Below are 18,717 nucleotides of genomic sequence, written 5' to 3' on the forward strand. Positions count from 1 at the left end.
CAAAAATGTCATACACATGTGTAGATATACATTACTACTTTTTAAAAACCACAAATACTAGGGGCGCCTGGGTGGCTCAGTCGGTTAAGTGTCCGACTTCGGCTCAGGTCATGATCTCGTTGTTCATGAGTTCGAGCCCCACACTGGGCTCTGTGCTGACAGCTCAGAGCCTGGAGCCTGCTTCAGATTCTGTGTCTCCCTCTCTCTCTGCCCCTGTCTAGCTTGCTGCCTCTCCCTCTCAAAAATAAGTAAACATTTAAAAAATTAATTAAATAAAGAAAAACCACAAATACTAACGTTTTCTTATTCTGGCTCTATTCCTCTCAGAGGTTTCCAACTTCAAACACTATTCCAAATCTTTAATATTGTGGCTTTTTAAATATGTGAAGACTGCTATTAGGCCTTGTTTCCCTTAGCTAAACTTTCCAGTTGTCAATCATCTTTATATGATAGGAATTACTATCTTGTTTACATTTTATCAGTTTTTCAAGGCCACCTTTCAACGTGTGGAATCCCAGAAATAGACACAATATTGCTGATGTGATCTGATCAGTGCAGGGATTAGTGGGCTCACTGACTCCCTCCATATAAACTTGAATTTTATTAATGCAGCTTGTAACTAGTTAGTAGGCTTAAACTTCTTATTTACTTTCTCATACTGACATTCAGATCAAGGAAAAAAAGTATTGAGTGCTGATAATGTGTTAGACACTATTCATACTCAGTAATATGAAAATAAAAATAAAAATAAAAAGACTTGGCCTCTCAAGAAAGTAAAGCATATACTAAAATAATTACAGTAAAAATGGTCATGTGCTGTAATAAAAAGTGGTATTGAGAAAGGAAAGATTAATCCTGTTGGAGTCAGATCTCAAAAGAGGTGACACACAGGGTTCTACAACTCAAAAGAATGGCTAAGTGGATGTGGGAAGGAAGGGAAGAAGAGAGAGAAAGCAGAGAGAGAAAGAAAGAAAAGTCGTAGAAAGGCACAAAACAGAATGTGAGGGAAACCACTCATCCATTCACATATTTATTTAGTGCCTACTATATGGCGGCAAACTGTTCTAGATGTTTGTGAGAAATCAGTGAACAGAAGAGACAAAGAGTGTGGTCAGGGTGGGTCTCACCAAAAGGGGACATGTGAGCAAAGATGTGACGGAGGTGTGAGAGTGATTTATGTGGACCTGTGGGGAAAAGCATTCCAGGCAGAAGCCTACCCAGTATGTTTGAGGAACAGGAAGGTGGCTAGTGCAGTTGAAGGGGAGTGTGCAAGAGGTAGAATGGAGTAGATCAGAGTTAACTCTAAGGAGTTACTAGAACTGAGTGAATGTGTGTGCACTGGCATGGGAGAGGGAACAGCAGCAGAAGGAAGATTAAGAGTTTGAGGAAATTTAGCTTCAATTTACAAAGAGTTCCCTAGTGTAAAACGATGGACTCTACATGTTCATGAAAGCATAATTATACATATAGTTTCCTCCTCAGGAAAAACCTCACTTCATTTTATTTCCTCCTCAGTTCTGGACCACAGGATGACACTGGTTTTCTACTTTCCTATCGCCTTGCCTCTCTTTTTTTCTAGCATTACTTTTCCTTACGGCCATGAATTCTTTCTGAGATTCCTATCATCTCCCCACTCCAACTTAATTCTTCCTTGGCAGTTCTACTTATTGGTTCCACAATCTCATGGGATGAAACCATGTCCCAGACAAGGAAATCCATCTACTTATCTATCCATGTCTCCAATGGCTGAGATGTCTTATGACAAATGGATTTCAAATCTTTTCTACTTTTGTTATCTTTATTTAGCAAGAACATTCTATTGAGTTGGCTGTGTACTTCTATAATAATATCACTACTAAAACTTTTATCCTCACGCAACTGTTTTCTGCTACACTTTCTTCAAGGTAATTGATTTCCAGAAAAGCATACCACTATTTCATACAGTGGTAATTTCTCATCTACCAGATCTATTTCTCTTATAGAGCACAAACATTTTTTATCAGTTTATTTAGCCATAGATGTCAGCTTGGGAACATAACACCTCTTAGACTTCATTAGCCAAAGTGTGTTAACATAAGTAGCGGTGATGATGATGATGATGATGATGATGTTATAGTAACAACAATAAAAATAATCTCTAATGTTTTTATTTTACTTATTTATTTTTAAAAAAAATTTCTTAATGTTTTTTATTTATTTTTGAGACAGAGAGAGACAGAGCATGAATGGGGGAGGGGCAGAGAGAGAGAGAGGGAGCCACAGAATCAGAAGCAGGCTCCAGGCTCTGAGCCATCAGCCCAGAGCCTGACGCGGGGCTCGAACTCACAGACCTCGAGATCGTGACCTGAGCCGAAGTCGGACGCTTAACCGACTGAGCCACCCAGGCGCCCCAAAAAATAATCTCTAATGTTTTTAAATGACTTATATGTGCTATACACTGGCTATCCCCTTTACATGCATCATTGTTAATTCTTATCACAATTATGAGATAGGTATCATTTTTTCACTCTCATTTTATAGAGGAGGAAAAAGTAATTTGCCCAAGGTCACACTGTTACTCAGTGTTGGAGCTGGGAGTTAAAGACCAATATATTTGACACCTTAAGTCCAAGTTCTTAATTAAGGTACAAAAATCCCAGGGGCGCCTGGGTGGCTCAGTTGACTGGGCGTTTGACTTCGGCTCAGGTCATGATCTCACCATTCGCGGGTCCAAGCCCCATGTTGGGCTCTGTGCTGATAGCTCAGAGCCTGGAGCCTGCTTTAGATTCTGTGTCTCCTCTCTCTCCACCCCTCCTCTGCTTGCACTTACCTCTCTCTCTCAAAAATAAATAAAAACATTAAAAAAAATAAGCTATAAAAATCCCTATGCCCTATATACTGATACACAAACACTAGGACACCAGTATGATCTCTAAGCCATCTTCCACTTCTCTTATGTTTTCCTTGGTAATTTTTGACAATTTCCTTGAGTAAGCCTTTTGAGAATTACTGGATACTTCCCATCCTATGGTTTGTCTTTCTCTATGTTACAACACTGTCCTCTACCATAGTTGTTTTTGCATGCTTGCATTTCTTTCCTTCCATACTCTAATACGATAACCAGGTTGGTGATTCACCTACTGAACATATTCTAAGATATATCCTACTACATTTCTTATCAGAAGGTCAGTTTTTACCATTACATGGCCAGTCCGGGAAAAAGAAATCACATCTAATATCATCTACACAGTACATGTTTGCTGTCCATATCTTTCTTTTTCTCCTGAAGAGTAGCATAAGGGCAGAACACAATCAGCAGTACAGCACTGTCAGGTGCTCAGTCATGGGTCTGTACCAATTATCAGGGAGTCACTAACTACCCAAAAGGCATCTCCTCCTGAAGATAAGATTCTTCCTACCTATTATGTTTTCCTTAACTTTCTTAATATCTGACTTAACATTCCAGAGGTAAAGACTATGCTCTTAGAATTTTCTTCATTCCCTTCTTTCAGAGACTACCCCCACCTCCATTATATTGCAGTTCCCAATTCTGCTCTACCTTTACTTGCTTAGATAAGTTAATTTATCTCACTTAGCTTTAGCATGGCATAAAGCATATAAAAATTCAACAGCAACCACTGCACCAGAACTATAGTCAATATTTCTGAGCATACAAAAACCAAACACTGCCTCACATTCGTGTCCATCCAGCCAAATGACAAGAGGTAAGACATAGCCCTTTTCCGTGCTTCAATCTCAAAAGTTAGGGTGCCCCACTTTTCTTTAGTGGTCCAGCAGGAAGAGTTTGGCTTCACAAAGCTAATAAGCCCACCTTTTCTAGCCTTTCTGGAGAATATAAGATATACCTACTAGGGTGGTGATATTCCCTATAAAGAAAAATGTTATCTTTTAAGAAAAAAAATTGAGGGGTGCCTGGGTGGCTCAGTAGGTTAAGTGTCTGACCTCAGCTTAGGTCATGATCTAATGGTTCATGGGTTCATTCGAGTCCCACATTGGGCTCTGTTTTGACAGCTCAGAGCCTGAAGCCTGCTTCAGGTTCTGTGTCTGCCTCTCTCTCTGCCCCTCCCCCGCTCATGCTCTGTGTCTCTCTCAAAAATAAATAAACATTAAAAAATTAAAAAAAAAATTGAGAAAAGTGTCATATGACTATAACCAATGTTTGGGGATTGATTATTCTGAAAAATTCAAACTTGCATTAATCTACTTCTGAAATTGATCACTGTTGCACATATGGATAAATACATCTTTTAGAAATGAAACACACACACAAAATATGAAATCAGTATAAGAATTTCCATATAGAAATTCAGTATTTCTTTTTCTAAAAATATTTTTAAAATGTAGTCATAAGAAAGAAATGATTAAAAAACATTTTATTTCCTATTATTTTAAGAAAAATAAATGGGCTTGGGAAAAAGTGAATACTACGTAGCCATTAAGGTACTGAAACTGCCAGAGCAGATAACAGCCACCATGATTTAAGAAGAGTTCATGATTGGGGCGCCTGGGTGGCGCAGTCGGTTAAGCGTCCGACTTCAGCCAGGTCACGATCTCGCGGTCCGGGAGTTCGAGCCCCGCGTCGGGCTCTGGGCTGATGGCTCAGAGCCTGGAGCCTGTTTCCGATTCTGTGTCTCCCTCTCTCTCTGCCCCTCCCCCGTTCATGCTCTGTCTCTCTCTGTCCCAAAAAAATAAATAAATGTTGAAAAAAAAAAAAAAAGAAGAGTTCATGATTTGTTATTTTGCATGATTAAACACTTTACCAAACTGTTAAGTGTCAAGTTTTAGAGTTATCTTTTACACACAGACACACGCACGCGCGCGCGCACACATTTACACACACACATCCCTCAAAAGCTTTGCCAACTCAAATAATTTGTACCAAATAAAACAGCATAATGAAAAATGAAACACACTAATATATAAGCCCAGGTAGTGGGCTATAAGTCAGGTAGTGAGTTACCAATTCAAAGAGCCTTTCTACAATGTCTAAGTCATCCTTACTGGATATTAAACCAGTTAGACTTCTTTGAGAATACTAGGATATTAGCTAGGAAACATAGCTTTCAGAAAAAAATGAAATCACTGAAGTTTTCCCAGAGTCAAAAAGAAAAATATTCACAAGATAGGAACTTACCACAATAGACAATAGTAAAAGTAGGGAGTAGGGTCAGCAACCAGGGGCAAGAGAGAAGAGAAAACAGAAAGCATTTTAATTAGGGAAATTTCAAAACAAATAAGCAGCAAATGGTAGCAAACACATTTTTAAAATGCAAGCATCCATTTAAGTTTTACAAGGGAAAAAGCAAAAAACAAACGTGCAACAATTTTAGAAGCTACAAAGCTAAAAGTCCAGTGAAAGGCAGTGACAAGAATATAAACAAAAAAAAAGTCTGTGTGACTTTTACCATGCAATCAACATGATGACAGAATGGTATTAATGTCATAACCAGTGAAAATTATACCTTTCAGGGGTCGATTTAGCATCAAGCAGACTAGTAATAAACTGCTCAGAGGTTTCAATGTGTCTTTTCTCATGCCTACTTTTCAGCTAATTTCATTTCATGTTAGGAAATCCCTAAGGAACTGTACCACTCACAGATTAACCATGGCAAGCCTCTTTCTAGATCTCTTCACTGAGCCACAAAAAATGAGGAATTATATATTAGATATTAATAAGATCATATGCATTTAATCTGGAGAATTAAGGTAGATGTACAAGTACTGGCTTCATCTGAAGAAAAGCAAAAGGTGGGGACTAACTCAGAAATGAAAGAAACATAGCAATAACGTTTATTCCCAAGGTTTTCTATTTGGGTCCCCAAATAAGGACTGTAGTACAAAACCAGAGAAAGCCTACACTGTTGAACCAACATAAATCTGACCTCAAAGTGAGAGGCAAAGCAGACAACTGTACAAATATACCTAGCTTAAAATAAACCTGATTAATACCTTGCTTTACCTCGTCAACATAAAGTAGGCCACAGTTTATAGAATTCTTTCCTTCCCAGAGAGATTTAAAACAACAGCAATCAATTCTTCCTGGCTTTTTTTCAGGTAAAATCTGATTCACATAGAACTTTTCACAAGCCTACCTACTACATAAAAGGAAGCATATGTAGTCTTCATTAAACACGAATTATCAAACTGTCAGTACAGGAGGTCAAAGTAAATTTCATGTTCTCTCAGTCTCTTTATCCCTTCTGCCAACAAAATTTAAATGACAAAGTGAATTTCCTTCCTCAGTATTGCTTCTACTCAAGGTGAAGTGACTCCAGATCAAATCAACACATTATTTCATCAATTCTAAGACGCACGTTTTTTGGGGCCCACATTTTAATATCTCTGTAGTTAGCATTCATCTTTCCACTGATGGCTGTTGTGCTTTAATACGTTTTTTTTTTCTTCTTTCTTAAAGGCATATAAAATAATGGTATGTCTTACAATTGATGGCGTCTTTGATCAGATGAAATATGGTATTTTTTAGTTACACCTCTGAGCAATAACACATAAATCGACCTCTGTAAAATGAGGTGAAACAGTATGGTTAAAAAAAGAAATCTGTGTGTAAATGTTGATGAAAGAAAATGCTTCAAAGGATAAAAACAAACTAAAGTGATGACAAAGTGGCTCATTTACCAAAGAATCTCATTAGCGTAACATAGGAATTTCCATGCACTGCCTGCAACCTCTTAATAAATTGCTTAAAATAACTTAACAGTATTTTAACAAAATTTCTTTGGTTAATGAATTCAGTTGATAGCAGATAGCAACAGAATGCCCACAGCTAGCACATGTGGGCAAAGCATTGGCATAAGAAATCTGATCAAATCAATCTATTAGTGTCTTTAACTAACTAAAACATTACCTACCTCCCAGCCAGTACTCTGTATAATAAAAAGTAAAAAAGGGCAAGTCATAAAAAAAACTGTTTCAAAAGAACAAAAAAAGGCCAAAAGGAACTTCAGCAGTGTAAGGTACCATATATCGTAAATTCTTCTCCGCGAATAGAGGACAGCAGGATATTTTAAACACCATATTCTTTCACTTGAGATCTGTGATAATTTTATAAACTGCTTGTTCAAAACCTAGTAGTTAAAATTTCATCTTTTAAAAACTCTAATAAGGGAAAGTACACTTTTGGTGAAAAAGAGACAGCTGCTTGTTTCATGAATGTGTCTGAATTAGATCTCTAACTACAGGGAGTTGCGCTTTGCTGAACTACCCAGGGTAAACTGGAACAGAAATCACAATTTCGCTCAGATGCTTATGATACAAATGTATGAAAATTTCTTGCAAACTACCAGCTCCAGGTGTTCCAGACCTGCCGTGTAATTTGCACTTTACAGCTCTAGAAGCTGGGATGAGGCTCCTTTGACAGTATATGTACAACTGACTATAAAAAGACCCACCTGTTACCATTATGAATCCTAATAAATCTCCTGCAACTTCAATGTTTTAGTAGTGATAATAAAATAGTGGCTTAACAGTGTAGCAGCCCTGTTTTAAGACGATTAACGTTTTTCAGATTCTATCAATTCATCTAGAATAGCTTAGTTCATGGCAAGAAAGAGGTCAAGCTGACAGAGGGTACAGCAGGACTAGTAATGAATACAAAAGTAGATAATCAATACTCCACTTCCTTCTTAGATGATGGTAATAGCAGATAACAGCACAGGTAGCCCAGAGAAGGGAATGGAAAAATGGGGAAGGAGGAGGCTCAATAAGATATTTCAGAGTATTTTAACAGAGCCCAGATTTTAGTTTCATTTTTTGTTAATCAATTGCTAATAGTTGACTTCATTTTTTAAACCAAGCTTATGCTAATTTTAATTTTGGTGATAATATGTGGATTCCATGAACTATAAACAAGTACTAAAATCATACTATTATAATCGAATAAACATAAGATAACCGTTTTATTCATTATTTTCACTAAATACTATTTTCATGTTAGAAATATATTAAAGGATGATTGAATGGAACATCTAGGAAAAACAGTTACCGTTGAGTTGAAAACATTAACAATATTAGTCTATTAGACTTTAATATCATTTAATAAAAAACTACCTTACACATAAAAATTTTTGGCAGCAAAAGAAATCCATGTAAAAATCAGATTTATAATTTTAACCCATACTGTGAAACAAAAAGAACTCATGATTTAAAAAAAATTTGCTAACTACTAATTAGTTTTTAAAAGTGAAGAAAAAAACTGTGTAGAAAATTTAGGATGATCATTATCTACTCTAAGTAAATTCATTTTTTGTTAATGAGTCTGCTCTGGCCATGAACCATCATTTTGACATTGTTCATTTATAATCTGATTAAAATGGTCATTTCATTGGATCTAGTTTGACATCAGTACAAAGCAACACTAATGCTTTTAGACAGTTTTCTCCATTTACACTGAAGCTAGAAATTGCAGTCATTACCTGATGAACAATTTTGCTGAATGCTTCTTGAAGTTTACCATGAATTGTGGATAGTTTCTTTGCATCCCGATTAGCTTCATGAATAGGAATAAGTACTTTGTAAACCTCGTTTACTGCTTCATACATGCCAGCCTATAAAAATAATGTTATAGGTTTTCTGTTACATTGATATGAAAGTAAATAATTACAATTTATGAATTCACAATATTTCTACTAAGGCAATACCAATGACACTTTCCCAATAGGACATAAAAATTAACACTACTAATGTTTAATTTTATTAACTCTTAATAAAAGAATTTTGCACAACGTATTGATTCCTCCAGATGGATTGTTGGATGGTGTGTGTGTGTGTGTGTATTTAACATATGTTAAGTTTAAATTTCTGTTTAAGTTAAATTGAATATTTTGCTATCTACCCAGTAATTACTTCACTAGTGTGTCAGTACTTACTAGTGTCGGTACTTACACAGGCATATAAACTATTGCAGAATTCTGAGCAGTGGAATAAAAGAAATCTAATTATTAATTATTACACTGGTCACAGATATCAGATAACTTGTGGCCTCCTGGCAAACTAAAATTATTTACATTTCTAAAATATTTTTTTTCAATTTTTTTTTTTTTTATTTTTTATTTTTTTTATTTTTGGGACAGAGAGAGACAGAGCATGAACGGGGGAGGGGCAGAGAGAGAGGGAGACACAGAATCGGAAACAGGCTCCAGGCTCTGAGCCATCAGCCCAGAGCCCGACGCGGGGCTCGAACTCACGGACCGTGAGATCGCTACCTGGCTGAAGTCGGACGCTTAACCGACTGCGCCACCCAGGCGCCCCTACATTTCTAAAATATTAAATTGGCACAGGAAATCTTACTGGAAATATCCGATGGGAAGATATCACTTGTCTTTCACAAAATGTAAGAAGGTTCTAAGCTACCAGATTTTATTCCACTAGGGGGCAGTTAGCCAGTGGCTGGCCAAGGGTTGCTCTGCCTATAATCAAAGTGATGGACAAAATGTGTTTGTACTGCTATTCTGTTTTCTTGTCCTTAATAATGAATTGGTGGCTGTAGTGAAGGAAGAAAGAGATGTTTTCCAAGAGCCACTGAATTCATATTACCACACAAATTAGCAAACATATTTTCCCAAGGAAATAAACATACGGTTCTGATATTTTCCAGTAAAAGTTCACAGGAATTTATGCAATCATATAACTATAATAGTGAAATAAATACAGTGTAACTAAAATGCCCCAGTAATTATTATAATTAAGATTAAACGGATTCACTGAAAAACAGTGAATTTCATAATTATATGCTATTACAAAAGAACTTCTGTAATACAGGCCACTGCACTACTGTGAATTATTAAAATTACACACATACACACAAACACAGAGTGTGTATTTATTAAAATATTCCATTAATAGCAAAAAAACATTTTTTCCCTGCTAGTTCAGATCACGTAAAATGAAACTCAAGGAGCAGGGATCCAGGGGAGCAATCAGAACAGTTGAAGGCCTCACACAGGAAATTTTATTTTATTTTTCAGACAGGAAATTTTAAAATGGTCAATCACCTAACATTCTTAGAGTCTCTGAATAATTATATTTATGTAAACTCATTCTAAACATCAATAATGATGAATAGGATGATAATGGCAAACAGTAATACTTATTTGGAGCCAGACATTGTGATAAGCAGTTTACATATATCAACTCATTTAATCCTAACAAGACTCCTACGTGATAGGTACTATTCTTAGATGCATTTAAATAGATGAGAAAAATGAATCATTGATAGGTTGAGTAATTTGTGCCTGAAGTGATTTAACTACTAAGGTAGCAGAGGCAGGATTTGAAGTCTGGTTGTATGCCTTCTAAATCGATGCCTTTAACCAATACATTGCAAGGTAGGGTTAAGGCCAGGAGAATATCCAATTTCCAATAGCAGTACAATGGTGAAGAAGGGCAGCATTGCATATTACATTGTTTCCCTCTTCTCCCAACATGAACTTCAAGACTCCTTATCCGTGGTGCTGGGACACTAAATACTCAGCAGAAATGTCAGAAAAGTCCTGGGGCACCTGGGTGGCTCAGTCAGTTAAGCATCTGACTCTTGATTTGGGCTCAGGTCATGATCTCACAGTTCGTGAAGTCAAGCCCCACATCGGGCTCTGCGCTGACAGTGCAGAGCCTGCTTGGGATTCTCTCTCTCTCTCCCTCTCTCTGCCCTTTCCCCTGTTTGCACTCCCCCTCTCTCTTTTCTCTCAAATAAATGTTAATTTTTTTTTTTTTTAATGAAAGAAAGTAAGCAGGGATTTGGCTAACTATCTTTCCCTTCTTTAATAATCACCCCATCTAAGGGGTGCCTGGGTGGCTCAGTCGGTTAAGCATCTGACTTCAGCTCAGGTCACAATCTGTGGTTTGGGAGTCTAGCCTCACATCAGGCTCTGTGCTAACAGCTCAGAGCCTGGAGCCTCCTTCTGATTCTGTGTTTCCCCCTCTCTCTGCCCCTCCATGCTCATGCTGTCTCTCAATAATAAATAAATGTTAAAAAATGATTTGATTAACAAAACTGCTTCACTTCTTCACATAAAGATAGGGAGGGACAAAGACTGGGGTTACATAGCATGGGACATTAGGTCAGGCAAGGGAACTAGGAGATAGTTCATAAAGTTCCTGATAAGTAAGCTCCAGGACTCTAACATCTACCTAATAGAGGTCCCTATGCAACCCATGAGATGAGTGGCTATAATTTTCCTGAGCACCAGGGCAACATCTGACATACTAAAAAGAAGATTCTTCCTTTCATTCAACAGACCAGCTCTATAGCTACAGCCGTGTTAGTCAGCTTGAACAGGAACTTAAATCATCCAGAGGTTTTCTGTTTTGTTCTGTGTTTTAATTTTAAGGTTTTAGAAAATGTCTGGTGCTAAAAGATTTATAAACTCCAAAAAAATCTGTTGTAGATTAAGTGATGGTTCATAAATAAGCAAACAAAAAATACTGGAGAATACGACAATTAAGATAAAAAGGAGTAAGCAATGATGAATCTATAGATAAGATCTGGTCTCAGTTCTTAAGGTACTTGGAGAAAACTAGCATAAAGGAAGAGCAGGGTCACAGGCAGAGAGAATACACATGTCATTAATAATCCAGAGGTATGTATCTGGGGAAAGAGAATGAACAGGAGTCATCTACCATAGAGAAAGAAGCAGCTGCTTGTTCCAGTAATCCCACGAGTCCTGTCTCAGTAAAGTACTTTCCAGAGCAGATACCTTCTTCATCTGGAGATACCACGTCATCTGAGACTGCAGATTCTTCTAAAACATTAGAAGAAATATTCTGGGGGGAAAAGTTGAAATGGCTTTAGATATGGAATTTCTTAGCATGGAAGATGTGTGTGAAGAAGTAACTGAAATGAAATATAAATAGCAGCTTCAGTTTAAAAAGGGGGTGGGTAGTCAATGCAAAGATAAAAGACAAATTTCCAGAATCTTTCTCTATTTTGGAGATGACAATCAAATGGTACCATTACTGTCAGGTAACTTTTCCATTAATAAAAACTGTGACAATGAAAAATATGAAAAATCATGGGCTATAAGGAAAATAGCAATATGATACAGGACATCTCGAGAGACTTAAACGGTCTTTACTTTTAACTTCAATGATCTTGTCAAACTCCCCAAGAGGAAAATTCAAGTATGAAATGGTGTTTTGGCTTGCTTAACAAACATTGAGTTAATGAAAAAACTCAAGTAAAACTCTTACCCAATGAGACTGGGATCAGTCATTATTTCCAAAAAAGAAATAATACATACTACCTTAAATATTTTAACCTAAACATTTACAGCAGATAGACTCATCTGACATTTTTTTGAAGTCGATCTCAGGCCTTTTCTTTGTGTATGGGTCTCCAGATCAGATTTTCATGTAATCTCTCTTGACTAGACAGCAATAACGCAATCTTCATTTAATATTTCCAGTTCTGGGGGTGCCTGAGTGTCTTGTTCCGTTGAGCATATGACTCTTGATTTTGGTTCAAGTCCTGATCTCAAGGTTGTGGGATCAAGCCCTGCTCTCCGGGCGCCATGCTGAGTGTAGAACCTGTTTAAGATTCTCTCTTTCTCTCCCCCTTTCTTTCCCTCTGCCCCTCTCCCCAGCTCATACTCTCCCTCTCTCTCTCTAAAAAAAAAAAATAGATTTCCAGTTCTGGTTTCTTCAGAGTAAAAACTTGAAACTTAAAAGGTTATCAAATTATCCTAGATTTCTAGGAGATTTCTCCCCAATCTTTTGTAGTTGGTCCAAAATTAATTCAATAGCAACTGTTGTGGAGACTCACTTTTATCAAGTCTTTGCAAAACATTTAACTTAGTTTTCAGAGAAACAATGACTGACTTACTTTCTTCATTCAGATTTCACCAGAGGACATAACATGTAATTAAATTTTGTAATTTCCCAGATCTGGCATTAACGGGTTTTGAAAAAGCAAAGAAAGCATAACTGACTTCTGGTAAGCAAAGATTTCAACTAGTAAGTCAGAGGTATGTAACCCTAGTAGGGAGCAAACTATCATCTCTGAGCCATGGTATCTGCACATTTTATACAGGTATTGGAGAATGTTGGGTTATCTGATGTCTTAAGTAAAAGCCAACTGAGAGTTTCTACTGTATTCTGATTCTCAGCATTTTGGGTATATTTCATAAATGCTATGAAGCCCCTAGCAGTATAGGCAAAGAGAATAAATCTACTTAGCACTGATATTTAGAGGTAAAAAAAAAAATGAGGAAAGAAAACTAACACGGAATACTCTTTAAAAATGTATTCATGACAGTGACAGAGAACTGTTAATTTATCTTGTGAAACATCACCTTCAGTCTTTATGCTGTCCTTACAAGCTGAGTGAATCTTAACAGCAGTGAGAAAAGTTACAACTATGAAGGACATACCTCGATTTAATGTAAACCTGGCAGATTCCTACCTGAAATGTTACACATCCCACAGGAAGGTATTTGCGGTCCTCCAGCATGCTCAAATACTCAGCAACAAGGGCTGCGGAGTGGACAAGGCACTGGGCAGCTTCAGCATGATTGCTGCGTTCTGAGTGTTTGCCAGCCATGTTCTGCAACCACGTCAATCGCAGATCTGGAGAGGTCTGGTAGCCCTTGGCAATTCTAATTGGAACACAAATTCTTTTCAGTTAGCATTTGTTTCCCAAGCTGGAAGAGAGTTTACACTGCTTGTTTAGTGTTTACCTAGAGAGGTTTCCGTTATTGAACACAACCTATTAAGACAAGTTTTCAAATGGTATGAAAGTGTCTTTAAGTATGTTTAAAGAAGTAACTGTGGGCCCATGCAATGGTTAATAGATGCTTTTTTGTAGGGGGACTAAAAAATGACATGGTATCAGTAAGGGAAAGCTATGGGAATTTACGTGTTCGTTAGGGGAATATAAAGAAATTTCATCGTCAAGAAAAAAGATCTATAAGATAGTATCATTGCATCATATTTATTTTAAGTAAAATGTTTGTTTTATTTGTGTCTTAAAAGACTCCAAAACTGTAAAAAGAGAGGGTCGTATGGCAAAGTTTTACTTGCAGTTTTCAAGATATAAATAGGAATTACAAATTTCTCAAAATGTGCTCCTGCAAGTATCATGTTATAGGCACAACCATATTTAAAATCAGGAAAATTAATGTTAGAACATTAATACACTGTATTTTCTTCCTAAAGGGCTGATTTTTACATTTAAAATATGGGTCTTGGGTGTCTGCATGAAATCTAGGGCACGTGATCCCAAGGTGCTAAATATGTATCAATTATTTTTAAAAATCCTCATTTTTGATAATCAATAAATATACTAAACAATTATGCATAGTTCCCAGAGAAGTGACACAGGGGATCTGATCTACCATTAGAAAATGACTTAAGTAATTCTGGTATGTTTATTTTTTTATCCAATGTTTTCTGTATGTTTTACCAATTTATTTTTTATTTAAATCCCAGTTAGTTACCATACAGTGTAATATTAGGTTCAGGTAACGAATTTAGTGATTCATCACTTACATACAACACCCAGTGCTCATCACAACCAGTACCCCTCTTAATGCCCGTCACCCATTTAACCCATCCCCCTGCCCATCCTTCCTCCAGTAACTATCAGTTTATTCTCTACAGTTAAGAGTCTTTTTGTGGTTCTTTTTATGGCTGAGTAATATCCCATTGTGTATATATGCCACATCTTTATTCATTCATCAGTCAATGGACATTTGGGCTATTTCCACAATTTGGCTATTGTTGATAATGCTGCTATAAACATCGGGGTGCACGTAGCCCTTCAAATTAGTATTTTTGTATCCTTTGGGTAAATACCTATTAGTGCAATTGCTGGATTGTAGGGTATTTCTATTTTTAACTTTAACTAATTTAAACCCATTATACGAGGTATAAATGAATCAAACAAATGATACCTGTACATTAGATCAATCAACATTTCAGGATCTTCCTGGTGTTCCTTCATTTTAACAGTATCAGAAAGAATCATATGGAGATTGAAAACCAAATCTTGAACCTGAAGCAGAGAATTTTATAAAAAACATTCTTTAATTATCATTTATTCACAGTCACCACATTAGTTTGGAAGATATTTTAGATAAATATCTGAAGATTGCAAAACAAATAATATGATACTGATAGAGTTCTAAAGAATGCGGGCATGCTGGGGTATGGTGAGTAAAGGGTAGTAAACTTTATACTAATTCCTGAGCTGGCTGGGTTTCGTTTTTTGTGTTTTTTTTGTTTTTTTTTTCTTTCAGTTTTCTCATCTGGAAACAAGTAGAACTAGAACTAGAAATAAAATGTAGGGATATACAGGATTCAAGAGGAAAACCCAAAAGGATATCCTCTCCTATGTTTCTGATTCTACCAAAACGTAGTTTGTAAAAACTTTACTTTTTAAGGCAAATTACTGTTTCATTAATAAGTAGGAATAATATTTCATCATAAAGTTTCCTATTTATTTATACGGTGTCTACTATTTGTTGTATTTGTTATGAATTCACAGACTTACATACCAAAGATATCAACCTTTCCAAGAAGGAAGCATGGCTTATTGAAACAAAAAGATTTAGCACTATCTATGGCCTAGGATACGTGGCTTGAAAGAAAAATATAGGTTTTAAAAAACAAAATTTGATTTAACAATTTAGAAACTGTCTATTTATAATTCTATTTCAGGGGCGCCTGGGTGGCGCAGTCGGTTAAGCGTCCGACTTCAGCCAGGTCACAATCTCGCGGTCCGGGAGTTCGAGCCCCGCGTCAGGCTCTGGGCTGATGGCTCAGAGCCTGGAGCCTGTTTCCGATTCTGTGTCTCCCTCTCTCTCTGCCCCTCCCCTGTTCATGCTCTGTCTCTCTCTGTCCCAAAAATAAATAAACGTTGAAAAAAAAATTTATAATTCTATTTCAGTTAATTATCTAGAAAGCAGTGTTTCTGACCTGATCAGGAAATGTTGTTTCCCTCAATTCCAGATCTTCTTCAGCATACGTCAATATAGTCTTTAGAGAACGTCTTAAGAATTCCTCATTAAAATTTTGAGATGTGCCCACCAAGGAAGACAGTGACATGGTTACCTGCATTTTAACCCTAGCAAAGTTCTGTAACAGAGAAATTGTCAAGTCAGCATTTAATACAGAAAAGCTTAAAAGAAAAAAGTTTATATTTTTTTTACTTGCTAAATGAAAAAGTAAAAAAAAAAAAATACCATTCCAAATAGTTATAAAAAATTTTTAGAAAGTAATAAAATATACATATTAAAATCTTATTTTAAAACCTTAAAACAAGACATAAAACAGAGTTTTGCTAAGAATAATATGCTACAAACAGAGTAAAAAAAACAAAGCCATGTCTTAGAATTGAATTAGGGGCTCCTGGGTGGCTCAGTCGGTTAAGTGTCTGACTCTTGACTTTGGCTCAGGTCATGATCTCATGGTTCATGTTCGAGCTCCGCATCTCTACCAGTGCAGAGCCTGCTTGGGAGTCTCTCTCTTCCCCCCTCCCTCTCTCTGACCCCTCCTCCCCTCATGTGCACGCACTCTCTCTCTCTCTCTCAAAATAAATAAATAAACTTAAAAAAAAAAGTATGGGGTTGCATGCTTGGCTAAGTTGGTTGAGCATCCAAGTCTCTCTTGGTTTTGGCTCAGGTCATGATCCCAGGGTCAAGGTATCAGCTCCATGCCTTCTTAAGATTCTTTCTCCACCTGCCCCTCTTGCCTGCTCGCATGCACGTGTGCTCGTTTACTCTCTCTCTCTCTCAAATAAAAAAACATATGAACTTTAGGAAGGAAAGCAGAAATAAACAAAAGGCAGAATAAATAAGAAACTCAAGGCAAAAACAAAAACCAGAAATAGAGGACATAAAATAGGAGGTTACATGTGAGCTCACAATACTTGAAAAAAAAAAAAGATAAAAGACATTTAAACTTATAATTGGTAAAAGAAACAAAGGATGCCATGGAGAGCACATAAGGGATTACAGGACAGAGAAATACTGAGAAAAGGAACCACAATAATTGGAAATTTTAGAAGTGTTAAAAAAGAAAAGAAAAATGATAGACAAAAAGTAAAGCAAAACAGATCCAACATATGTATGTCTGTTTGGGAAAAACCCTAAACCCTGGAAGAAAATATTCTATTTTACATTCAAGAAAACATTCTGAAATAAATTGAAAGCAGACATCATGTGGCTGAGAAAATTAACAAACATTGGTCAATACCAAGACCCATTCTAAAAAAGGTATTTAATTTTAAATCTAAAGAAAGAATCCCTAGAGCAGCTGGGAGGGGAAAAGTTATTTAAAAGGGAAGAAAGTATCAGGTCATCTTCAGATATCTCTACAATATGTAAAGCCAGAAGATGATGATATTCAAGTATCTTTTTTTTTCTTTTTTTCTATTAAGTGTTCTTTATCTGGTACATTTTACTGATCTTTCCCACCACCACCCTTTTTTTAAATTCAGTCTTGGGCAAAAAATTTCATAACCATCTTTGCTGTCCTTTAAATATAGAAAACACAAAACAATCAAGAATGTGAGAAATACTATTCCCAAGAACTATCTTGAGTAAACAACTAAAGGACAATATTTAGCCCAATAAGAGAGGATTAAAGCAAAAAAAAAAAAAAAAAGTAACAAAAGATATAACAGTTATGAGTATCAGTTTACTAAATAGATAATAGAGATAATAAAAGAGAAATAAACTATGTGTAGGCTATAAATCATCTCCTTCAGTCCAAGTGGACCAAAACCAAAAAAGGGTATAGAAAAATAGAATAATATAACTAATATGGTATACTTAACTCAGTACTCTGAAATAAAGAACACCTTTCTTTTTAAATGCTTAACATTTATTTCATGTCCACAGTACAAAAAATGAGACATAGTATCTACGTTGTATAATCACACTGCAATAAAACTGATAATTAATATCCAAACTTTGTAACAAAAAGGACTGTCAACTCTTCCAGTTAAAAGTACAAACTGGGGCCTGGGTGGCTCAGTCAGTTAAGCATCTGACTTCAGCTCAGGTCATGAACTCGCGGTTTGTGGGTTTGAGCCCTGCGTGGGGCTCTGTGCTGACAGCTCAGAGCCTGGAGCCTGCTTCAGATTCTGTGTCTCCCTCTCTCTCTGTTCCTCCCCCACTTGTGCACTCGTTCCCTCTCTCTCTCTCTCTCTCTCTCTCTCTCTCTCAAAAATAAAGAGGAAAAAAATTTTTTTAAAAGTACAAACTGAAATTACAAAATACCTACAAAACAAGAATATGGAAAACTGTATATCAGAATCAATGAGATACCAATAAAAAGTGCTCCAAGGACAATCCTGGGCCTTAAATACGCACATAAGTAAAAAAAAAAAAAAAATGATGTAAACATTTGAATCAAAATTGCAAAAAAATACAACACATGAATATATGATCAAAAAAATACTTTAACAAAAACATGGAATTCTTCAGACTGGTATATAGTCATAAAATATCAAATCAAGATTTTGATTTGATTTTGATTTTAATTTTCTTTATCTGTATTTTCTTTTTACTTAATGATAATAATTAAATTTTCCAAAAGCTCAAGATACATTTATATTCTAATTTTTACTACTATATTTTATCTTTAGTGCAGGAAGCAAAATTGGAGATTCAGATTTTTAAGATATACACGCAATGAGAAATATCAACGCAGTCTAAGATTAGTCTCAAAAAAAAAAAAATTCCATGCTCCCCCCAAAACACA

At 36.2% G+C, this 18,717-nt stretch overlaps 1 protein-coding gene across 10 annotated transcripts in view; it reads right to left on the minus strand.

Annotated features, from left to right (window-relative positions):
* DOCK7 (dedicator of cytokinesis 7) overlaps positions 1 to 18,717 on the minus strand; it is a 231,470-nt gene that overhangs the window by 20,320 nt on the left and 192,433 nt on the right. For 5 of the 10 annotated variants that reach the window (XM_040470458.1, XM_040470456.1, XM_040470454.1 and 2 more), the window contains 6 exons: positions 15,928 to 16,086; positions 14,904 to 15,004; positions 13,415 to 13,607; positions 11,635 to 11,778; positions 8,433 to 8,564; positions 6,870 to 6,884 (listed from right to left, as the gene is read on the minus strand). In XM_040470458.1, the coding sequence (XP_040326392.1) occupies positions 6,870 to 6,884; positions 8,433 to 8,564; positions 11,635 to 11,778; positions 13,415 to 13,607; positions 14,904 to 15,004; positions 15,928 to 16,086 (744 nt within the window). The remainder of the gene's footprint in view (positions 1 to 6,869; positions 6,885 to 8,432; positions 8,565 to 11,634; positions 11,779 to 13,414; positions 13,608 to 14,903; positions 15,005 to 15,927; positions 16,087 to 18,717) is intronic. The other 5 variants (XM_040470459.1, XM_040470457.1, XM_040470455.1 and 2 more) reach the window with 1 other exon arrangement.

Source organism: Herpailurus yagouaroundi, unplaced genomic scaffold (genome assembly GCF_014898765.1).
Source record: "Herpailurus yagouaroundi ecotype Mexico unplaced genomic scaffold, PumYag 77, whole genome shotgun sequence".
NCBI classification, from domain to species: Eukaryota; Metazoa; Chordata; class Mammalia; order Carnivora; family Felidae; genus Herpailurus; species Herpailurus yagouaroundi.